General features: G+C 35.9%; 1 protein-coding gene across 6 annotated transcripts; it reads left to right on the top strand.

Moving 5' to 3' along the window:
• Positions 1-51: 51 nt before the first annotated feature.
• rbm47 (RNA binding motif protein 47) lies at positions 52-24,997 on the top strand. 6 transcript variants are annotated; one of them, XM_026268654.1, is made up of 8 exons: positions 52-295; positions 7,651-7,819; positions 13,640-14,233; positions 15,195-15,918; positions 16,120-16,588; positions 18,237-18,443; positions 19,443-19,633; positions 21,573-24,997. In XM_026268654.1, exons 4-8 carry the CDS (start codon positions 15,226-15,228, stop codon positions 21,822-21,824), a joined length of 1,812 nt encoding a protein of 603 aa, XP_026124439.1. In that variant the 5' UTR covers positions 52-295; positions 7,651-7,819; positions 13,640-14,233; positions 15,195-15,225; the 3' UTR covers positions 21,825-24,997. The 6 variants fall into 6 exon arrangements, with proteins under 6 accessions (XP_026124439.1, XP_026124444.1, XP_026124458.1 ...); XM_026268665.1 differs by lacking the exon at positions 52-295 and having other exon boundaries at positions 7,578-7,819; positions 18,240-18,443; XM_026268636.1 differs by lacking the exon at positions 52-295 and having other exon boundaries at positions 7,579-7,819.
• The last annotated feature ends 309 nt before the right edge of the window (positions 24,998-25,306 follow it).

Genomic DNA, 25,306 nt, shown 5'->3' with positions numbered 1-25,306 from the left:
TCTTTCTCCACCCGGTCTCCCTCGTTTTCTCTCCCTCCTCCTCCTTGCCAGTGAAGGAGAGAAGCAGGGGAATGAACAGCAGGGACGGGGAAGTGAAACAGTTTGGAGACAGAAACCAAAAGAGAAAAGAAGAGAAACTTAAACATTTTTTTCACCACGGTGGACTGTCACGACCTGTGTGAACAGACACGGCATCGGGTGAAGTACAGAGAATCAGGGATGAATGTGGCTGATCTGCTGTACCTTTGATTAATGCAACGCACAGATTCTCTTTGACAGCTACTTAAAAGCACAGGTGCGTACATTCCCAGGCATGTCTTTTTGTGATTCTCTCCGTCAGTGTCTTATGTTTTGTCTGTTTTCCTTCCTTGTTCTCTGTGTGTCATCTTCTCACAGATGGTCCAGTGATCACATTCTCCCCTCTGACCTTATTTATTTTCATAGAGTTAAACTGACATCTCTCTCTGTCTTTCCCTCACTCCATTTTTCTTTCTTTTTTCCATCTTACAGTTGTAAGGTGTTGCGAAAACTGTGTTGAAAGTTGCTCTGCTGGTCTTTTGTGTGTGTGTGTGTGTTGTGTAACTGCACTCAGGGGGTGTGCTATAATTTAGTGTGTGTGAGAGAATCAGGTTTCTGACAATGAGATGGCTCAGTCTAAGAGAAAAAACAATAAATAAAATCTATTGAGAGACGTCAAGGCCCGTTCTAGCCAGTGTACAGTAAGACTTTGCATATCCCGTGCTGTAAGTGTAGACGTGTACTTTTTTCAGATGGGAATGGCACAACATGAACGGACAGGACACGCACTTCACTTTAAAGATTAAACTCTGTTTCATAAGCAAATAATTTTTCTAGAGCAGTAGAATGTTTTTTTTTTTTTTTTTACCAACAATATGTGGAAATGAAGTCCTGATGCATGTAAGAGGGAAGTGCCTCAGCTTCAGCTTAGTCTTTAAAATAATCGCCAAATGTAGCTACATCTGATAAAGACCTCATTTTAGAAATGCCCAAAATATTCTTTAAAGGTATAAAGGACTCATATATACTGTATGCCATGCACAAATGTATATTTTAGGGTTGGAGTTAGTTTGTTGCAATTGTAATTAGCTTTATGTAAGAAGAATAGCTAGATAACTAGCTAAACGTGCGTGTGGGTGGAAGTGTTTACTTAACTGTACTCGAGGTATAATTTTGCCCGCAGAAGAGAGCTAAATCGTATAAAACCTCCCTTTGTGGGCAACTAGGGACTTTTTCAATTGGAAAAATGATTCATAAATAAGCCATTTTTTATTTATTAAAACTTTTTCTATTAGTTAGCAGTAGTAATTTTTATATCTTTGTATGGAGATCATAGTCTGAGTCCCTGTTTAGATATCTAGGTAAATGTCTGTGAGTGCCTTTGAATGGGTAGTTTCATGTAGGGGGTAAAGAGGTCAGTGGTCTTGAGAGCCGACCTGCTGTGGCTTTGCATTGTGGGGGATGTAGTTTAAAAGAAATAAACGAAGTAGAAAAGAAAAGACAACCTGCCTCTGTGTCTGCGTGTCTCCATGGTCATGTGATTCTCTGTTATTACTCTAAATACCGCATCTGTTAAATGTGTAGGCATGTTTATTTGGTGACAGACCTTTAGGGGCCCACTAGTGCATACACTTTGGCTTGTGTGTGTGTGTGTGTGTGTGTTTGGCTCTGACTTCAACCAGTTCTCACTGACTCCAGCTGCTTTCTTAGAAGGCAGCATGTTTAGGTCCATATGTGTTTTATGTGAATTTATATCCATTTCACTTTCATTCATTTAGTAAACATTCAAATATTTCAAATTTCCTTTTTATTTTGGTGATAAAAAATTCCTAAAGACTTCATACTTTTTGCCTCATGAATTGTTAGAGTGAACGTTGAGACAGAGATGCTTTACTTGTATCTCTGGCTTAAACTCTCTTGCTGAGATTAGTTAGTTTCTGTCAATCCATTCAAACTTTCTGTAGTATATTTGGTAGGTATATCATTAAGACAGGAGCAAAAATCCATGCAAAGTTGCAGCATTTGGATAATTTCCCTTAATCAGTTCAATCAAACTGTCATCCCTCGAAAATAATTTAATATAGAAAAATATAAGTTCATAATTATAGTTTTGTGTTAGTTTATTGTTACATTGCTGCATAAAAATGTAATTCTGTTTGATGACAAAAAAATTGAGCTGTCAATATTATTTTTCTTTTTTTTTGCTATATCATCAAGTCTTATTCTCAAAATGTCTTTATTTGTAAAACAAACAAACTAACAAACAAACACTTAAAATCAGTCTGCTGCTTTCATTTCTTGACCCCTAAAAACTCTAAATTGAATCGAATTGTACGTTTTAGGGACATTTCTCAATTCTACATCTTTTATTGACTCAGTAGTTTTGTTTCCTCTTTGTGGGAAACACACAAATCTTATTCATCCACCTTCAGCACTTCAGTCAGCCTTTCTGACTTATTAAATATAAAGAAGGAAAAAGAGAACGATCTAGACAGTCCACCTCTCTTTCTGTGTTCTTAAAGTCATATGACTGATCATGTGACCTCCTCAGCAAGACTTTAACCCTGACAGACATCTGGACAAGTGTGTGTGTGTGTGTGTGTGAGAGAGTGAGTGAAACAGGATCTCCTCTCTCTCCCTTCTGCTTTTCTTCCCATCTCTCTCCCTAACACACACCAAATACCTGCACTTCACAATGAATGCATTCTTACACTGTCTCTATAGAAAGGACTATTAGAGCCGTGTGTGTGTGTGTGTGCATGGTTCTCCTACTTTGATTAACAATGACTCCTGAGGGGAGGAGCTCTTTTAGACCTAAGACTTAATTTGGGATATACTACCGTGTGCCACACACACACACACACACACACACACTAGTCTCCTTAGTGACACAAGTTCTGCATGTCTGAATCAAGTCGCTCAATTTCTCTCTGTCTTGCTAATGCTTTTATGCCGCTTCATTACACACTTCTCTCTCTCCCCTTTCTTCTTTTCTTTGTTGTAGAGAGTAATAATAAACCCCGTTCATTAAACCAGTCACATTTTACTATAAGGTTGCATTAGTTCATGTTTTAACTAACACGATCAAACAATGAACAATACATTTATTACAGTATTTATTCATCTTTGTTAATGTTAGTTAATGAAAATACAGTCATTCATTGTTAGTTCATGTAAATTCACAGTGCATTATCTATTGTTAACAAGCACATCTTTTGATTTTAATAACACTATAGTAAATGTTGAAATTAACATTTACTAAGATGAATAAATGCTGTAGAAGTATTGTTCATTCTTAGTTCACGTTAACTCAAGTAGTTAACTAATGTTGTGTGAATACTGATATATAGTACATGGATGTTAATAACCTTAACAGTAAATTTGTTATAGTGTGTGTTTGTGTGGAATGAAGGTGTGAGAGAACGTAATGGTCCCTAGCAGTCTGTCTTCAATGTAACTCTTGCACTGATATTGAATAGTGACAAACTTACAAATGTTTCTTTTTCTGTAAGTACACCCTGTCTTACCCCTAAGACCTTCAACGTTGGCATTTTAAGCAGAAAAACAAACTAGTACAAAAATTAAACACTTTTCTCTGAACATTAATAAATAATGCATTGCATCATTGTTTAACATGAAGTGTGAACCTCTCAAAAATTGGTTTTAGTTTTGTCTGAGACTTCAATCGATGTGCAATGAGAAAAAGCTGTTACTCATTTTTAGAGTTGACAATCTGAGGCAATATTAGCAACAGAGACAGTCTGCAGTAGTTAAATAAATTTATTTCATTATTTAAATCATTATTTTCACAGATAATATTTTAGGTTGGGGACCAATTCCCGCTATAAGTTAGTTGCTTATTATTTTGCATTTTACTAGCATATCGGCTGTTTATTATAACCATATTTTAGATCCTGTAATCTTACTCCATACCTACATTTAACTACTACCTTACTAACTATTAATAGACAGTTTATTGAGGCAACAGTGTTAGCTAATTAATGGTTATTAATAGTGAGAATTTGTCCCCAAACTAAAGTGTGACCTTTACACACCTTTGTTCCAAACACATAAGACTTTAATTCATCTTTGAAACACGAATAAAGATATTTTTAATTTGACCTGGGAGATTTCTGTCTGTTCTTTTAAATACAAAGTAAAGTAATCCATGTGAATCACCGTTTAATCCAAGTCTTCTGAAGAGGCGTGGTCGTATTGGATGACGAACAGATATAATTTAGGCTTTTATTCACAAATAAGCATTGATCATATAAATAAACATTGACTTATAGAGCACATAATATATGGGTAAATGGATGGTAGTATGGTTGAGCTTCTGTTTACCATATTTGATCTGCTCCACATTGATGTTTATATGTGAATAAAAGCCTAAATTATATCTGCTCAACATAAAATAATAAAGACTCTTTGGAAGACTTGGAACTGCAAGCAGTCAAACTGACTACTTTTACAATATCTATGAAATTTTTTAAGTTAATTATTAAAAAATGAGGTAATATACCATCTTTTCCATTTTGCTGTAATAATAATAAAAAACAAATACAGCTTTGAAGTTTGTGTTCTTCAAATCTATGAAGCTTAAAGCCTTCATTGGTCCAATATCAAACTTTTGTCTTCTTTGTAAATCTGAGATTTTGTTGCTATTGGTGCACCATTGCACTTTGTAGCCCTGCCTACAGTGAAATCTCATTGGTTTGAAATCACGCTGTGTATTACACTTGGATATGGCTCTTCCTGTCTGGAGTTATTTAAAGCTCTCGGCGCAGTCACCATCAGATGACCTTGACTCAGAGATCTACTGTAGGTCAAACGTATTACTAGAATAGAAAGTCAGATTACATGTCTGTTTGCGTATCTGTGTGTGTCTTTATTGTATTAAGTGTTGAAGTTTGAGTTAAACCTGTTTTGCCACTTACCTTCACCGGCAATGTGTGACATGATATGTACTAAACTAAAATACACATTTTTCTATCCACTGTCACTTGTTGATATATTTAATATGGTTCATATTTACAGTATCTAACACTCTGTCCCTCTTTTTCTGTAACAAACACACTCATCCTGAGGAAGAAATGAATGTAAGAGACTTACTCAATAAAGGTCTTAGGTTTTAGATTTGTATAATAGGCGCTGATAAGGTTGTAAATGCAGACTTTGCACCTTCTCAAGGCATGTTGACTCTCTATACAGCCTCCCCCTGCTTTATGACCTACCCACAATGCATCATGTGCCCTGGTTTTATAATGTTGCTGATTTAAAAGATAACTGGTGGTGCTATTTTACATCTCAAGGTTGCGTTGGTGATAAACTTCAGAAATGTTTCCATAGGAATTAATGTGTGTACACTAGCATTCTGAGCTCAAGACTGTTGTAGACATTTGAGGGATCTATCCAACTGGTTTGCCACCCTTTTGTGTGTGTGTGTGTGTGTGTGTGTGTGTGTTTATTTTGTGTGGCTTCTAGGTTCTTGTGATCAGCCAACCACCTAGAACAAAAATTGTTTTGCCTCTTAACCACACTGTCATTTCCTGTTTATGCTCGTCCCCCGTCGCACTTCTCTCGTTTCCCTCCCTCATCCCACCACCATGATGTTTAGCAGTTACAGCTGAATGTGTAACAAGTGACCATCATCATATGACATCTTATTGACTCTGCAGGAAAATATAATTGGGTAGTGAATGAATAACATGTCCATGAACTTTGCTTTTTCAACGTTTCAAGATTTTAGTTTTAGTATGTGGGCTATAAAAGAAAGTCTGGCTTTTTTTTAGCATAATTTAGGTTTTGGGTTTGAGTTTTTTTATCTCTATCTTTTGTTCACCAATGCTGCATTTATTAGATCAAAATACAGTAATATTGTGAAATTTTAATACAATTTAAAATATCAGTTTTCTATTTTAATATATTTTAATATTTTAATATCACTTTATTATTATCATAAGCTGAAAACAGTAATGATGCTTAATATTTCTGTGGAAACCATGATTATTTTAATCATGGTTTCCACATTTTTTTTTAAATGCAGCATTAATTTAATTTTGAAATATTTTGTAACATCAAACATGTCTTCAGTTTAATGCAACAGTTTAATGCATCCATTGAAAAAAAGTTGCAATTTATAATAAATAAATAAATAAACATACTTACAGACCCTAAACGTTTGAAGAGTAGTGTACAGTCAGATATTTATTTTATTATGGCGGCCTAAAATTGTATTCTGTATTCTGACTAAATAAATTGCTTTATGTATATAAATAAATGCTATATATAAGAATTTAAACATTTGAAAACATAAATATACTTGTATAATATTATATATATATATATATATATATATATATATATATAAATGAATCTAAATCTAATGTTTTGCAAGTGAAAATTTTATTGAACGAGTTTTTAAAGCAAAATATATATATATATATTTATATATATATATATATATATATATATATATATATATATATATATATAAATGTTATATATATATAAAATGTTTTTTTCTGTAACATACACTTTCCCATCTGCTAACTTTAACATCACATCTTTTTTTTTTTATCCTATATTTAACCAGGTGAAACTCAATGAGATGAGAAAACTATTTTACAAGAGAGACCTGGCCAAGATGCAGCATAAAAAAAAACAAAAAAAAAACATAAGGAACAATTTCCAACATATATATAAAAAAAACACATCAAAATACACATACATATATATCACAAGACTCGATGCTGAATAAGGCTTAATATAACTTTATTAACAATTACACTGACCAATGTTCACCTGCTCCACATCTTCAGAGTTGAATCAAACTGTCTATAAGAGAATTAAAAGTAGTCAATTTCAATGATTTCAGAAGAAGGTTCCAGGCAGAAGGTGCTGCAAAAACACAAAGGCTTTTTTTCCTAATTCTGTTTTGACACGGGGTACCAACAAGTGTAGTACATCATTTGAACGTAATCCATAATGGCCATGATTACTTGTTAAAAGAACACTCAAATAAGTAGGAGATAGTCCAAGAAGTGCCATTTAAATGATACATAGCCAGTGAGGGTTTTTGTCTTAGTTTTTGTTACATGCACTCAAGCACACATGCAAACACACACCCATCTGCAAATCAATGATTTCCACCTTATCAAAGTAACTAAAGCAAAGTAAAACACCCTGCGACGTGTAAGTACCTGTTTGTTAGGAACAGGAATGAGAAGATTTCACAGACCTTTCCAGGTTTGAATGTGCATGAGGGCCACTGGGCTTCAAACTGTTCATCTCGAAATGTTTTTGATTGCAGGAATTCAGGAAATTGATTTCAGGTTAGACTGAATAGTTTTCAGTCTTTTAGACACTTATAATGAACTTTTGCTCAGTCAGTGGACAACCTCATTCACAGCCCACCACACACAATCACGCTCCTGCACAGACATCACGTTTGCTCCCAGAAAATTGAGAGAGAAAGGTTCAATGAAAAGAAAGAAAGAAAGAAAGAAAGACATACAGGAGAGAGGTGTAGGAGGGGGCACCATTGCTCTGCCCCACCCCTTGCATGCACTGAGTAAACACTCTTTTACCAACTGCACCTCCAATCACACACTCCGTTCCTCTACCCCACAGACAGTGTGTGTGAGAGCGAGAGAGTGACCGAGAGAGAGAAGAGGGTAACCGCTGACGCCAGACAAGACAGAAGGCCTGAGTGTGTGTGTGTGTGTGAGACTGTGTGAATGGTACACACACCAGCTACACTGCCACTCGGACACACATCCATTCACCTGAAAAAAAGCAGGTAGCACATGCGGGGTTTTTTCACCTGTGTGACCGCTGAGATTCTGAAGCATGTGTTTGTTTTTCTGGTTGTGGGCACTTGTTTAGTCCTGGCTGATTTGTTTACTTTACGTCCTTTTTGAGTGACCTTTTATGACCTTCAGAGGAACTTAAAAAAAAAAATGAAAATATATATTTGCTTGCTTTGTTGTAAGGATACTCAAGAGTAGTTGTAATACAAAAACCAAGTACTGTTGAAATGCAAATAGTAATTTGACTAGCAGCATTGTGTGTTTATGCAAGTGAGCGTTAAATAACGTAAAATGTAATTGTGCGTCACAGTGCTGGTTGTTGGTCTTTGGACTCGACTTCTTCAGCCTTATGTTTGCTAATAGGGTGAGCCCAGACCTGCGCGTGTTACTGTTATCAGAAAGGTTCCCGTATTTCTCCAGTCAGTGGCAGATATCTTGATTCTCCATGTGCAGATTTCTCACAGAAACCTTATCAAGAGAAAGTGATGAGACTTCAGTGATGTGCTTCCTGGAGGCATTTTTGAGCAGATCATCAGCCGTGTGTGTGTGTGTGTATCAGCGGATTGTGTTTGATCAGGCCTCGTCACATTGTGTTGCAGTAAGTAAATTAACTTCAGGAGTGAAGAGTTCAGAATGCAAGATAAGAAACCTCAAGATTTCATCAGCATTTGTGGTTCATCCCAAAGCTCTTACTTGTTCAGTGTAGATACTGTGGTAAAAATAATTGAAGTGTTTTAGGTCACGGTCAGGTGTGTGTGCATTTGTGATTCGTCCACTTCATTATGTGTGTGTGAATCACAAAAATGTCCAATATGCGATGTTGTGTTTGATTGTGTGTGTGTGTATTCACTTTACCTTAATCAGTTTTAGTTTATACAAGCTAACATACAAGCTAATTCAAAATATTAATGAACACTAGTATATAAATAATACTAACACAACACTTATAGTTTGGATTATTTAATGCCTGTTTTTGTGTAGTTCCAAGTCATGAGAACTAAATCATTATGAGTGTTTTAAATGAATGACTTCAGGAAAGTTTAACTGCAGCATGTTTTCATAGGGAATTGAAACTAAGGATTACAGGAATTGAGAATGGTGTTGTGGGCATGATGGTTACCAACGTCTGACATCTTTCGACGCCAGTGTTGTCTTAAGGAACCACAATGTGTTCTTTATGTAATATCATAAAGCCATCACCTGATCATGTGCAATGCATATTTATAGAACCAGACATGCAGTCCTTTTAATTTTGAGTTTTCTCGTAACTCTGATCATTCTCAGTGCCGATTCTTGTTAGATTCTTTCTCATCACTGAATTCAAAAATGTTTTACATCACAGTCAGGAAATCTAAGAGCTTAAATCTGTTTAATTTTGATTGTGGAGTGAGATGTGACATGTTCTTGATAGCTCTTTATAGAGATTCACTCATATATTTTCACATTTCTGTCACTTTCAGTATTTCAGATTGATTGTTATATGGAGGTCTATTCTCCATCTACATTAAGACATAAGTGCATTAGCTGTTCGGATCACATCATGAAGTGTTCAAAATGCCAGAAAACACGATTTATCTGCTAAAGTAATTCTAAAGCTCAGATATCTGTTTTAACTGACATCAGGCCTCTTTGGCCTTTAACTTTAACTGTTTGGCTGGATAACAGAAGTGGTAGTTCCCTCTCGTGTCACTTTCAAAATCATCCAGCAGCTTTTTCACCAGATAATCTCTTTAAAATGAAAGTTAAATTTAGTGTACTTTAAGTAAATGTTGTGAAAAAATTATACATTTTATTTCAGCAGTTCAATATTTTTCCAATTAAAAACGTGACCCTTCTGTAGCTAAATCATGTACTAAGACCGACGGAAAATGAAAAGTTGTGATTTTCTAGGCCAATATGGCTAGAAACTATAATCTCATTCTGGTGTAATAATCAACAAACTTATTTTTTTTATTTATTTATAATTTTTTTTTTTTATTTTATAATCAAGAAACTTTGCTTTGGTAATTTTTGAGCGAGATGGTAACGGTCTAATCGGATTCAATGATTTATGCTAAGCTAAGCTAAAAGTGCTAACAGTCTCGGAGATCGGCTGAATGGTTCCAAAAACTGTTTAACTCTAGGGGAGTTTGGAAAATGAGCCTATTTTTTTTTTTATGGAGCGTTCCTTTAATGTTAATGATCTGTATAGTGATTATAAAGTGTTGCACAGGTCAATGTTTCTCAGAGATGAGGTTTAATAATTATAGGATGCCATTATACAGATCTTTTGCTTAGTCAATGAGAAGAACACAAGGTTCTGCACCTTTCGGTCTGTCATGTGAGTGGTTTCTCAAAATGATCTGAGTCTCTTCAGCAATAAACATTAACTCACTAGATTATCTGTTAGCATGGCCACAAACTTTGACTCTTAATGGTCTGGTCACCTTGTATGGACGTTGGGTGTAAATTGAGTTAATCTAAACCTTGCTGGCACCCCAACATTCAGACACAGTAAAAAACACACAAGTGCTCTCTCACCCATGTCTTTCAGCCACCTTTCACCCCTGAGAGTCCTTCATGACAGCAGCAGAGCTTTTGTGTATATGTGAGGGCTTTCATCACTCTCTTAGTTGCTTTATGGAGTGTGTATTGTTTGAAGAGCCATCTACACATAAACAAAAAGACAGACACAAACAAAATGCACTAAAAAAGAAAAATGCAATTCATACGTGCAATAACTTCTACACATCTTTTATGTTGCAAAACCATGCATGAAACATAAAACAGGCAATTATATTTATTATATAACTTAATTTCATAACTAAAATTGTTTATATTTTTTGGAGGGGCATAAAGTCAAATATTTCAGAATGATTCAACTGTCCTGGTAGCATTATGCCTGATTAAAAGGGATTTAATTCTTACTTAATACTTACTTTTCTGAAGTTTTTTAATAGGGGAAATCATATACACACTGTTTATTAATATTTGAAAAACTGTCTTTTAAATCAAAGTTTTCCGGTGTGACCAACATGCAAACACAGTCAGGAAACATAGAACAGGAAATTATATGAGTGATTTTTATATAAACCTGGAAATTATATAGAGTAATCATAGATAAGACCACTGCACATCTTTTTATAAAAGCTAGGTTAATTCAGCTTGTGAAATGTTATTTGGTGCGACTTCCCAAAAATGACAAATATTTACAAATGTGTAAAGTTAGATTATAACTTGAAAAACATAATTGAAAATGTGTTATTTAGATTTGTACACTTGATCTTTGTCATTGTCTCAAATGCCTCTTTATTATCTGTTGTGAGAGAGTGTGTATTTGCACTTTATGGATGTATTCTTGCACCTGAGTGAAAATCACAACCTTGTTATTCATTCACATCACAGCCGCATAACCACTCTACTATCTACAATCTTTTCAAACTGGAGAACAAACACATGCACGATTATAGGCGAGCAAAAACACTAAAACAAAAAACCTAGATGAGAATCTGTCAATTACTTTTTTGTAAGCTATTCTCTCTGCACTTTTTTTCCCCATGCAAAATGTCAGCGCTGATCCATTTTCCAAGTCACAGTGACCCAGCTTTGTACAGCAGGTGTTTGTGTGTTTGCTGTCAGTTCTGGGAGGCAAGCGTGTATAACGTCTACCCTTCTACATTTCACGCTTTTCTTTCACCGAGACCGAAGGAGTTTCACCCAAGAGATACTAATTGATCTGTGTGCATACAAAAGCCTTGTGTGTGTCAGTATACACATGCTGATTGTCAAATATTGTCCTGTGAGTTAAAGAAGTCAAAGATCAGGTACTTCTGTCAATCAGTATCTTAGATAATCACAAAATATTATCTTGTGATCACACACACAAAAACCCTCACCCTTTTTAAGAATGGTCCTCCTTCATTTTATAATTTATTTATACCACTTGTTATTTAGTAACAAGCAAATTATTTAATAACTTTATAAGAAAAATTCTCTCTCTCTCTCGCACACACACACGCACACACACTTAAAATATATGAAATCAACCATATTTACAGTATCTTGCCTCATTCTCAAAATGTAAGTACCACTTGTTTGTGTGGTAACACTTTACAATAAGCAATACATTCATTATAATATTTATTGATCTTTGTGTTAGTTAATAAAAAATTATAAACACACACACACAAAATATATATATATATATATATATATATATAAACTTTGGAAATCAGTTGACGTGTTTAATTATTACTTACTGTTTATCAATCTTGTTTAAGATTTAATATATTTATTATTAAATAAATTTTATAATAATTATATAATATAATAATAATTAATAATAATAATATAATAATTATTATTATTATATATTTAGGATATTAATTGAATTTAACTAACAGTGTTATATTTTGTTTTCAAACTGTAAGTATTATTCTTACCATGAGTTTAATCATCCAGTTTAATCTTTCTTTATGCTATGGAGACTTGAAAAACTATGTGCAATAGGTTTACATATTTTCTAGCAGTAGTTCAACTCATATGAAAGGCAGTAAAACACAAGTTTGAAATTCTTTAATGTTGAAATTAACTTGAACTAACAATTTAAATGTGTTTTAGAAGTATTTTTTAATTGTTTCTAATGTAGATAACTAATGTTAACAAATGGAATATTTATTGTAAAGTGTTACTGGTTATGTTTGTGTTCGAAATCTTAAGAAAATATTTTTTTTGTGAGAATTTTTTATTTGAATGCTTTGTTCAAATGAATTGCACACTGTGTCTGTGTGTGTGTGTGTGTGTGTGTGTGTGTGTGTGTGTGTGTGTGTGCAGCTAGTGATTTGTGTTGGTTAATCATCCACCTGCTGCTGCCTCAGGTTTCCTTGCACCAAGTACACACACACACACACACACGCACACACACACACACACACACACACACACTCACACACACTGACTTATAAAGGTCAACCATTGCCAGGCAGGTACAATGAGATATGGAACCTAATGTTGGCTGGAAAATGAATAATCTTTTTTCCACCCTCTGGATCGTTCATTTTCTCTGTCTTGCCACTGGTTTTCAGTTCCTGCAGTTTTCTGTATATCTGAACGGAACAAGGAAACATCCAAAAAAGTCTCACTTCCAGAAAATCAGGAAGGCTACATGAGGAATGTTTCTCCAAGTCTTTATTTGTCCCCAGTGATTTACCTTAATGTTAAAACGTTCAATCAATATTTTAACTGAATTAATTACATGATATGCCGATTAATTCATTAAGAACCCCAACAGGGATGATGTTAATAACTTCACAGAAACTGACTTGAGAGAGAGAGAGAGATAGAGAGAGAGAGATTTCCAGTTTGCTAGGTAAAGCTTGACAACTTAGCCATTTCAAAAGAAAAACCTGTCACTGAAGTCCACATCCGTCCGTTTTGATGCAGCTGATGCATGAGCTCTGCGTTTTCAAAACAGGTAATAATCTGAACCCCTCGGTTATATTCATAACTGTGTAAATTGATGCTTTAGTTGGAGTGGCTGGAAGGCACTGTACTGTAGTCTCGGTGCTTTGGGCAGTTGTGCTTAATGCGCCAACGTCTCGCGCAAGAACTGCGTATTTTCTGAACAAGTTAAAATATATTTTTTAAAACAAGTCTGGACATATTGCGGGTTTTTTTTTTTTTTTTTTTTTTTACTTCATGTCTTGGTTTTGTTACACTTAAAATTAATTAGCTACATGAAAATTGACAGCTCGGCTTAGATTATTATACTCTGCTACTACTTGGTGAATCACATTTTTCACTTTGCCTTCTTTCTCTCTTTACTTGTTTAGTTTCTGGCAGAGATCCATGATCTCGACCTCTCCTTCCTCCCGAATTCTGCTGAATCGTCTTTTATTGTCATCCGCACACTTCCATTGACCCCACTTCTACTAAGAGTCTATCCCCAATTTAACGAACTGACAACCAGCAGTTAGTTTAGGAAGTAAGTTGTTCTCCAGAAAATGTTTTTTTGTTTTTCTTTGTTGGTACTATTAGGTTTTATCAAATTAACCCTTTAATTTCAGGCTGTGTTAGCTGTTGGGTCCACTGTTCCCCTTTTTCAAATGAGTGATCATAGAAACATCTGCAGATGTATATTTTTAAATCATGTTTATTAGATGTTTGGCCTGTCCTCATGGCTTTTGATTAGTCAGTCTGCTTTTCTTCCTGTTTCAGCTTGGCCTTGAGCCACACATGTACTGATTTTGAGTATATGTATGTGTGTAAGGGTGTGAATGAGGAAGTGTTTGTGGATGTGTGTGTGAGAGCTCTGGTTTAGTACTGCTGAGTTGCCTGTTATTCCAACCTCACAGTCAGAGTCACATGCTCCTTCAGCAAGCCTCTTAGAACTCATCATGAAAACACCAGGTACCTACTTAATCACGGTGCGTGTAGTTGTTCATTTGTTTGAACTTTATTCCTGGAGTAAAAAACTAATTAGTAACCTTTATACATTTGTTGTTACTGTATGTCCTGTATTTGTTATGTTTGCATGCATTTTTTTGTCTGTTTGAACTTAGTTGTGTTCTCTAGGATAAGCTGTGTGTGGGTCAGCATGCTCTCCGTGTGTAACCATGGTTCCATTGCTAAGAAACCTAACTACTGTACCTTAGTCTAAGCAGGCAGCAAGGTCCGGCTAACTGCTAAATTACTGACTAGAGCCAACAAACAGCAAAACAGTGTGATTGAATATGTACAGTATACTATATAATTTTCACTATTCAGTAAACACACCAATTCCCCACAAAAACAAAACATAGTGTCTTTATGTCAAACATGATTTCTTTGTCAAAGATCTTGTAGTTTACTTCAGTGCATCTGTGTTCTGCTTAAGGAAAATTCTAGACTGTAGGATTTAGGCATTTTGGAGTTTTTTTTTTTCCATGCTAAAGAATGTAAATGCGGCTTAGTGAGGTTTATTAGAAAGCTTTAAGTGTAGAAGAGGATTTATATTTTTTCTGCATGTGTGTGTTATACAGAGAAAAAAGGACTTACAATTTATTATATTTGATAATTAAGTATGTATATATATATATATATATATATATATATATATATATATATATATATATATATATATATATATACAATGTAATATTCAATATATCTGATATATATATATATATATATATATATCAGAGATATTGAATATTACATTGTATATGCTTATTTTGTCCATTTTTACATTTAGATAATCTTTGCTATCATCTAAATTTAAAAATGCTTGAAATTGTATTGTTTATGTATATAGATTTATTAGTTAATTATGTGGTGATGCTTGTAGTTTGTTTTCAATGCAAGTAATTTACACATACTGACCAGATGAAATCTTTTGTCTCTTTTTAGACTCCAATCCTGATTGGATGTTTATCTCAGAATGACAGCCGAAGACTCCGCCTCTGCCGTTGCTATGAGTAACCCTAGCCCTTCCTCCTCTTCTAAGGCCTCCTCTGGGCTTCCGCAGCATCACAGCGATATCCCCGATGGAGTGGCTGGGGCCCCCAATGAAGCTGCGCTTGTGGCCTTGATGGAGCGGTCAGGTTATGGTATGGTGCAAGAAAATGGACAGCGCAAATACGGCCCACCACCTGGCTGGCAAGGGCCCTCCCCTCCACGTGGCTGTGAAATCTTTGTGGGTAAAATCCCACGTGACGTTTACGAGGACGAGCTGGTGCCAGTATTTGAGACTGTTGGACGGATCTACGAGATGCGCCTTATGATGGATTTTGACGGGAAGAACCGTGGTTATGCATTCGTCATGTACACGCAGAAGCATGAAGCTAAGCGAGCAGTTCGTGATCTCAATAACTTCGAAATTCGTCCGGGAAGGTTGTTAGGTGTGTGTTGTAGTGTAGATAACTGCCGCCTCTTCATTGGAGGAATCCCAAAAACCAAGAAGCGTGAGGAGATCCTGGAGGAAGTTTCCAAGGTGACAGAAGGGGTGCTGGATGTGATTGTGTATGCAAGTGCTGCGGATAAGATGAAGAATCGTGGCTTTGCCTTTGTAGAGTATGAGTCTCACCGCGCTGCTGCTATGGCCAGAAGAAAGCTCATGCCAGGACGAATTCAGGTTAACACCATTTTCCACTAGAATCAAAGGAACTGTTCACTCAAAATAAAAAAATTATGCCATTTTATTTTTATTTTCATGTTATTTTTAGGTTAATAATTACTTTATTGATATCATTTAGTAAATACATCTCCCTTACTTTAAACCTGATGAGTGCATATCTGTTTCTTCTTGTGTGTGTGTGTGTGCGTGTGTGTACAGCTCTGGGGTCATCAAATTGCAGTTGACTGGGCAGAACCTGAGATTGATGTTGACGAGGACGTCATGGAAACAGTAAAGATTCTGTACGTGCGGAACCTGATGATAGAGACCAGTGAGGACATTCTACGCCAAACCTTCGGCCAGTTCAACCCTGGCTGCGTGGAACGTGTCAAAAAAATCCGAGACTACGCCTTTGTTCACTTCGCCAGTCGAGAAGATGCTGTGGTTGCAATGGACAACCTGAATGGCACAGAGATCGAAGGTTCTCGTATTGAAGTGACCCTGGCCAAGCCTGTGGATAAGGAGCAGTACACCCGTTATCAGAAAGCATCGAAGGGAACAGCGGCTCCGACAACTACTGAAAACACCCAACAAAGTTACGTGTATCAGTGTGACCCGTATACACTCACCTATTATGGCTATCCCTACAACACACTCATTGGACCCAACCGAGAGTACTTCATCAAAGGTTGGAAACCTTATTTTCTCTTTACTTTCTCAGATCAGATTGAACGCTGGGAGAAATGTGATTCTTGATTAGAAAAAACAGGATCTATAGGATCTACAGGAAAGTCAATACCATTTGATAAAATCAGAATTACATGTAGACATTGGTAACAAGTGATTTTTCTTGATGACCTTGAGTATCATGCTGTTAAATATAGTTGGGAAACTAGACTGTTTTCCAACTCTCTTGGATTACAATCTGTATTCACACACGTAATGAGACTTGATCTGTACAAAACAATTAATGTTAAAACTTTGTGCCCTTTAACCCAGAGCTTTCATATGGGAACCTCCTTTAAAACAGTGTTTCTCAACTGGTGGGGAAAAACTATGCAAAAAGTCATGAAAAGCAAAGGCCATGAACTACACAACGTAAAATAATAAAAATAATAATATGACCCAGACTGCATTCAGGGGTGTAGGGTAATTTCATTTTTGTACTTCATTACCAATTACACTAAAAACTATTTTCCTTCTGATTTGAAGTTAAATAATAATAATAATAATAATAGTATCTTCTTGTAATACTTTAATGCAATAACCTTATATTATTCATGTGATAATTTTCTTAGTTTCATTTTTGACAGTGTGCATATTAAGTACTTTTGGAGAATTTCTGACAGTGATTACATTTATATTTAATCATCTTTCTGAGCTACAAATATGTTTTGTTTTTTTAAAGCACAGTAAAAATGGAAAATTGTACTTTTCATAATTTATGATTTGTCACAATAGAGTATAATATAAAATTAAGATAAAAATAGTTTGGTTGGACAAAAAAATTATTGGCTTCCAAGAGGTTGCCTTCCATTGAATTTCGAAAAACATTTAGAAACCTAAATCAACTGTCCTATGCAGCCTTGTCATAATTTTGCATATTTTCTCATGTTAATGAAATAATATTCTTACTTTTCTACAATAAACAGCTTCGGTACTGTGTTGGCTGCTTTGAATCTAAAGTAAAATCCAGAAACGAAACCAGCTGAGAGCAACTGCTTTTAAAAAGCATCCCAAAATAAGAAGCTCTGCCCTCTTTGTTGCTAATCACATCTTTAGCATGGCCACTAGATGGCATGAATTGTGAGATTGTTTTAGGCTTAAGAGCTGAGATCCCCAAAATGTATGATACTGAAACTAATGATGGGAATCTGGTATTATTACATTTCCTAACCCATAACCATCAATAACAAATGCTTGTGGTTTTGGGTTGGGTTTCAAACTGATCAAAGAACTGTGATTGCACACTCAATCTGAGACATGTTTGGTCATCCTTTATCTGATTAAAACAAAACTTTATCTTTACTTTTAATTTCAACTTTGCTCAAACACCACCACCATTCCCATCCTAAAGAATGGAGGGTGATTACAAATATCTCAAAGGCGTTCACACTGACAGCAGTTTGAATCAGAATGCTGAAGAGTGATAGTCCCACACCCATTTCTCAGTATATTCAACATGAATAGAAAGCTGACAGAGAAAGCTAATGACTTTATTTCAAATGTCTGCTGCACCTCAAACAATGGGGTTACCAGTACTTACAGTATATATAGGTATGTGCCTCCTTGTGGTTCTGTACCTGAACAGTGCCTCCTTTCATTTCTATCTTAAGCAGGTACTGTAAGAGGCCGTGGCCGTGCTGGGGCCAGTAATAGGGGCCCAGGGCCCCGCGGCTCATACCTTGGTGGTTATTCAGCTGGCCGAGGCATTTACAGCCGCTACCATGAAGGAAAGGGCAAATTGCCGGACAAACCTTACGAGATCATGCCCAATCTAGAGCTGGCAGCTGTGAACCCAGTGGGCATCAAGCCTGGCACAAGTCAGTGTGAAAATAAACCACATGCATACAGAATTAAGTTCTGCTGTTCTCCACTCCATCCAGTAGAGGCAGAATCTGTAATGATCTAGAAACAGAATCTAAAACCTGTTCATTCTGTTTCATTTACTAATGATATTTAGTACTGACATGTATCCACCAGTTAGTTTTACACTTAAAATTTAAAAATTACAGTCAAGTAAACTGGGTTTACTTTAAAAATATGTAAAGATACATTTGTTAGATTCCACTGCCTCTACTGGCCTGGAGTGGAACAGCTTTCATTGCCATCACGGCTTACTCCAGTAAGCAAGCTTTTGATTTTATTGCTTAAATGCCTTCTTTGAATTATACAGTACATACAATGTTCACACAATTCTCAAAAAGCTCTCAAATGAGTATATACTTCCAGATTAAATATTACAAATGTACAGTCATCTGAATAGACTGTTATTAAGGATATTAACATAACAGAGGAACTAAATACCACTAATAACAATGCTTTGCGAGAGTTTGTTTGGGCATTGAGTTCAAGGTTCTTAATGACTTTTATTTTCTTACTAATCGGCTGCTCTATGTCGAAACTGACTGATCTTGCACAATTCTGATCTGAGATCTGCGAACTCCTGACTGGAGTTTTCTGACGTCACTTAAACCGTCTGATCCTAAGTCTAAATTAATGGGGGGGAATGAAAAGAGTTTTTGTGCATGGAAACAATGTATGTGTGTGTGAAGGACAATGCGTACGTGGCTGTGTGTGGGTGTGTTCTTTTGTTGTTGTTAATCTTAAGCTGAGTCATACACTTGTAAAAGAGGACAGGTTGTGTAAGTCCCAGTCTTTCCATTCTTGCACTTTCTGACTTATCTTTCACTTACCTGCATTTCAATAGTGCCCCATTTCATATTGAAAATATTTAGTTACCTCACATAGTAATATACAAAATGTGCTATAGTGTAATGTTCACCATATATATTGTTCTAATTGTATGTATATATGTGCAGTGGCTCTTCCAGCTCTTGGTGCTCAGTATCCTGCTGTGTTTTCTGCTGCCCCTGCAACTAAGTTAATGGATGAAGGGAAGATGCACTCAGTGGAGCACCTGATAAACCCTTTGGCCCTCCAGCATGACCCCACAGCTGCCTCGGCCACTGCAGCGGTCATACCTGCAGTCTCCACACCACCTCCTTTCCAGGTACTCACCTACACCTGAGTACATGAGACAGTTTACAGTCATTATAACACTCTTCTTCAATCCTAACACCATGAGCTTATTTGTGGCTTGACACTGAAAGCGAAAATGCTGTGCTGTATGACACATTAACAGCCAATGAAAACATTTTTGATTATTATACAGCTATGTAGAGCATGATTATGCCTCGAGCATCAGTGTTTTCTTACACTTCAAGATCCATCTAGTACTTGCTGATTTGCTGTAGCCGTTATTCAATATTTTAATTAAAAGAAGTAGAGTTAAAAGAACTGACGTTTAAAAGTTCACGTAACTACAATAAATGTAACTAGAAAAGGAAGTTTGTTGTCAAGACAAACTTTGAAAAGTCTTTTAATTTATTAAAAGGACAAAAATATATCTGTGTGCAATCTTTGAATTGTAATTCAGTAAATTCCACTTCCTGTAATTCCAGTTCAGATTCCAATTAAACTTTCTGTTCAGTTCAAATTCCAACTCATGATTTGAAAGGTGTCTAGTTCTTAAAATATGAATCCTGACAACTAAATATGTTACAGCTTATAATTAAAGAATTCACAACTTGGTTAAAAGACCACGTTAAAATATTATAATACCAATGCTTTCTAAAAATACACAAAATCTGGTCAGACTCCTATTGTCATATATTGAATATCACCTTCACAACTGCATGGATCATGTGTTCATGCGGTCATTATGAGAAAGAAAAAAAATTACATGACTAGAGAAAACAGAAAAAGAGATATGTTGAAAAAAGGAAGAAAAATGTCAACACCCATAATGCACTGGGTTCAATCAGATAATCCATGAGCGTGGATACAAACATGTACTTTACAGAGCTCTGGAGCTATCAAAAGTCTACGTCAAACACGTCAGTAGTGTACTAATAAACAGGGATATCTTGGTGTTTATTTACTAATAGTACTACAGACATTGTAACAATACAAAGCTGGTTGAAAATCAGCAAACTTACCCTCTAAGGCGGGCATATACGGTGTGATTTTTGCTGTCGTATGAGCTCACAGACAATTTCTTTCTCTCTGGAGAAAATCGCAGATGCTTGCATGGTCACGGCTCGCACCGTGTGAGAATAATTACGGGCCGATCCGATGTTACAACGATGTTACAGAATGTTACGAGCACCTCCTGACCTCCCGTTAATTTCCAAACATGTAAAAAAAATCGGACACTGTCGGTCTAAATTTGTGCGGGTGAACGAGACTGAAGCTGACCAATCAGAAGATGACAAAACCCACATTTTATGTAGATAAATAGTCTATTAAGTAATTGTAGTTAATATTACAGCTCCGAATTGTGCCAAATTTTGCCTTTCAACTTTATTAATGAATAGGCTTTACCTGTTGTATTTCCGGCAAAAAAACAGAAATTCAGAAATACCCTTCTCACCTGAAGTTCTTCATGAAGAACAGAAAGTCCATGATTTTCTCTGCTTTTCAGCCATTCTTTGTCATGTCTTTAGTTTTTGTTTGTTGTTTGACATCACAAGCCATAGCTGCCACAAAGAAAACTATTTCATCTTCAGAATCCATATTTTTATGAATGGCTCAAAACGTAATGATTACATTAGAGTTTGTCAAATTGTAGTAAATTTGTGTTGTGCGTGACTGCCTCTGTACGATTTTCGGATAAACTCAATCATGTCATGTGCAAGGGCTCATGACGTTCCAATGTGTATGCCTGCCTTTAATATGCAAATTTAGCTCTGTAGTGGGGTTGGGGTTTATTTTATCTGTGAACAGATGCAGTATCTTCTGTTTTGGACCAGTGAGATTTCACTCGAGACAGCTCTACCTAGAATGAGACTGCAGAAATAAAAACAAAGTGACCCACCATCACTGTCGTTGTCAAAAACACTTTATTTGATTGCTGTTTTATCTTGTCTGTCTCTCTCTTTACCTCATAGGGTCGTTCGATAACCCCCATCTATGCCATGGCTCACAATATCCAGAGGATCCCGACTGCTGCCAGTCTGTATGGAGCCAGCTATATGCCTATCGCTACCCACGCCAACACGGCCACACTGGCAGCGCTGCAGAAGAACGCTGCTATGGCAGCCGCTGCAACCTATGGAGGGTACGCTGGGTACATGCCTCAGGCCTTCCCTGCCACCGCCACCTTCCAGATGCCCATTCATGATGTATACCAGACCTACTGAGATCACAATGACTTACACTTACACACACCACATCACCACAGGCCATCAGACATCTACACCACTGTATGAGTTCTGCTGGTTAATTGAACCACGGAGAGTGAAACTGACATACAACAAAACTAACACCTTCTGACTCGTGTGAAGCTCCCTGGAAGCCTTTAGATTAGACGCTGGCAAAGCTAAATTATCTCACATCTTCATCTGGCCCACATTTATTAATCCAGACATATGACCTAGACCAAAACCATATTTATATGCTACTGATTAGCTTATCAAGACAGGTAGACTTTTGTGTTATATGTTATGGACTCAAATCCTGCAATGTGACCACAACCTCGTCTATTATCCCTTTAGATTAATAGGAAACAGTCTGTCAGTTCGACTTCTTAAAGGCATCGACAACTCTTGCTGATTTCCAAAGCCATCACACGACTGAATGAATGACAAGTTAACACTCATTTGCGTATTTTATCATTCATTTTATTAGTTGATACCCAGTACAGCTGTGGACTGATTCCGAGTGATATGTTCATATGAAGAAACTTCAAATAAGACTTGCAAAGGCAGACCTACTGACATATCACCGTCTTCCCCACACACTCCTGCTGAGAATCGTGAGCCAGAGCGTCTAATACCAATCCTCTGCATTCACGGCCACAAGAATACTGAAGGAACGTTGTAGTATTTGTGGACTTTAATGAGAACGTATTTAATGCCTCTCTATGCTTTAGTGCATTTACTTTTGTTTTGTGAAGAAAAACAAAATTGGCAAAAAACTGTAAAATGAACAAACAACTGCTGAGCAGGAACTTCAACAACCACAGAAGTAGAAGATTTGAAGTGTTTCATGAAAATGCTGTATTTTGAGTTTATAACATAAATGCATTGAAGACGTCCAAATGCATAATCTTCCGTCCACTGGGTTTCCTGCACGCGAGTCTATATGCAAAGTTTTTCCTCCTTAACTTCTAATATTGCTTTTGCGTTTTTATATTTAGATCATTTTAAAATTCTACTGTTTAGTTTGTTTGAAGAGGTTGTTTTTGTTTAGAAGATATTTTTCTTCTCTTAACTAGAAGATAGACAAACACTGTTTTCATTCGCATTCGCATTCTCAGAGGCGAAATAAGTTCGAGTGTTCAAGTTTTTTCAGTCAGTTGGATAAAAACTGGATAACATTAGTACTCTGTTAAAGGTATAGTTCACCCAGAAATGAAATCGTTTCAAACCTGTATAGCTTACTTTCTTCATTGGAACATGAGAGAAGGTATTTTGAGTCTTTGTTTTTCATATATACAATGCAAGTCAATGGTAACCAAAATATATTATTTTGTAATCTGCAGAAGAAAGAAAGTCATACAGATTTGGAATGACTTGAGGATGAGTTAAAGATGTTTTTGTGTAAACTATCCCTTTAATATGTTTTAAATGCACAAACCAGACTGACAAAAAAGTAGCTGGGTTGAAAAAGCAGCATTTTTTATGATGACTTAGTTCTGCTTACTTTCCCAGGTTGTGTTAGTTGATAACCAACCCTTATTTTTTCAGACCACTACTGTGATTCCCAGCATCCAGTTCTGTGAAGTCTTATGTGCCTCATTAGGGGAACAGAGGTTCCCTTAACCACTTTTGTGCCATTAATACAAATTACACCTGAAGTACTGTCTCATTTACCACTGAACCAATTATGTTCATGTTGTTTATTAACAGTCTTGACTTGCAGACCTTGAGTTGCAGAATAAAATCAGGTTAATGGCGCAATACTCTCAATCCCCCATCTGAAAACCTTCTATAGATGTGTGTAGACACAGAAGACTGACCACTGAGTTTTGTTTTAGTTTTTGTAGATCTAACCCTGCATTTTTATAGATCACACTCCAAGTTGTGCTACTGTAGTATGGTATGTGTTAGCAGCGATGACTGTTTTGAGGTGCACTTAAATATTTTAGGGTGTTAGAAGTTCTTGTGTGTGTATATGCTGTGTGAGCAGGCACTTTTGTCTATTTAGGGGTATTTTGATACTCCTAGAACTGAAATGAACTGGACCAAACTGAAACCAGGGAGCTCAGAGAACCTGTTAATACTGTATCCTCATTGTCTTTTCAATGACTGCTGTGTGTCACATCAGTGTCCTCCTGTATGCCAACACTGTGCCTTCAGCAGGACTGCGTATGTCACATGTGCCTTTATTCAGACTGCTGTCTGTCAAGTGACCTCTTAAACACTGTCTGTGATACCACAGTGCCTCTTCTGTCCTATTTTCTTTCAGAAAGGCATTTTTTTCTTTCTTTTTTTTGTGTTATGCTGTTGTTTCTATGGGGGCTCTGAGTGTTAGAGTGCTGCTTTATGTTGTATTACGCTTTCATGCTCTAACAGAGTTGATGTTTTATTAAGTATAGCCTGTTTTTTTTTTTTTTTTTTTAAGAAGAGACTGAGTGAAAGTTTGGGGAAAACTTCACAATATACCAAACAAAGAAATGACAATCCATGCAAGTCACATCACGTAAGCTAGAAACACATTTTTACTCACTGCTGCGATCATCTAGGATATGGCATATCTGTGTGTTTTTGAGAAAAGTGAACCATCCCCAGTAGTTTTTCTCTGTCTGTTATCTAATCTTTTATTATGAGTAAAGCAGTCAGGATATATTTAATATATACAGTACATTGTGTGTATGAAGTAAGAGGAAATGCTATAATATATTTTAAGAAGATTTTTCCATCTTTAAGTTTAACACCAACAAAAACATATTTTTTGCCAAAGTGTTCAACTAATGCGAATGTGTTTATGTGTGGATATATAAATGTGGCTGTAAGTTGCCAGTGTGGAATAATACTGGCCCAAATTGATCACACGTTCATTGACAAAACACGCTTTATTTTGCAATCATTTCATAAACACTACATGTGTAGCGTTTTTCTCTCTCTCCATTTTAGACTTGTTTCTTGTTACTAAAAGACAAATGAACAAGACAAGGTGACCTCGGCTGAGGACATTTAGATAATGCAAAATGTTATTGCCATAATATTATTATCTTTTCTTTTTTTCTTCTTCTTTTTTTTTAGATCTACTTAGAATTGTTTTCTATCTTGCATTGTTTGTTTTAAAACTTTTTTGGCATTGTTGTATTTATAGAGGTAGTTAAATAAAGCATTTTCAAAAGGAAAAGTAAGATCTGTGCTTGTCTTTCCTATTCTTCTTTCTTTGCTTTCTTCTTTGCTTACCATTTTTTAACTAAACTGATTAGCAATTTTACTAAATAATTAAACAACTTAAAAAAAAAAAATTCTAGCTTTTTTATATTTTGAAATGTATTATTTTACTTTTGTTATTAGAATTGTCTATGCTGATCAGATCATGTAAAGTTAATTTGTTTCAATTTCACAAGTAATAAGATTTGCAGATCTCTTTTGGTGATCGACAAAGTGTACCAAATCGTTTCAAGCAGGGATGCTCATTTTCAGTTCCAGCTGTTCCGGCA

Source organism: Carassius auratus, chromosome 1, assembly GCF_003368295.1.
Source record: "Carassius auratus strain Wakin chromosome 1, ASM336829v1, whole genome shotgun sequence".
Taxonomy (NCBI): Eukaryota; Metazoa; Chordata; class Actinopteri; order Cypriniformes; family Cyprinidae; genus Carassius; species Carassius auratus.
The sequence above is the reverse complement of the archived record's forward strand: the minus strand, read 5'-3'. Positions and strand labels throughout refer to the sequence as shown.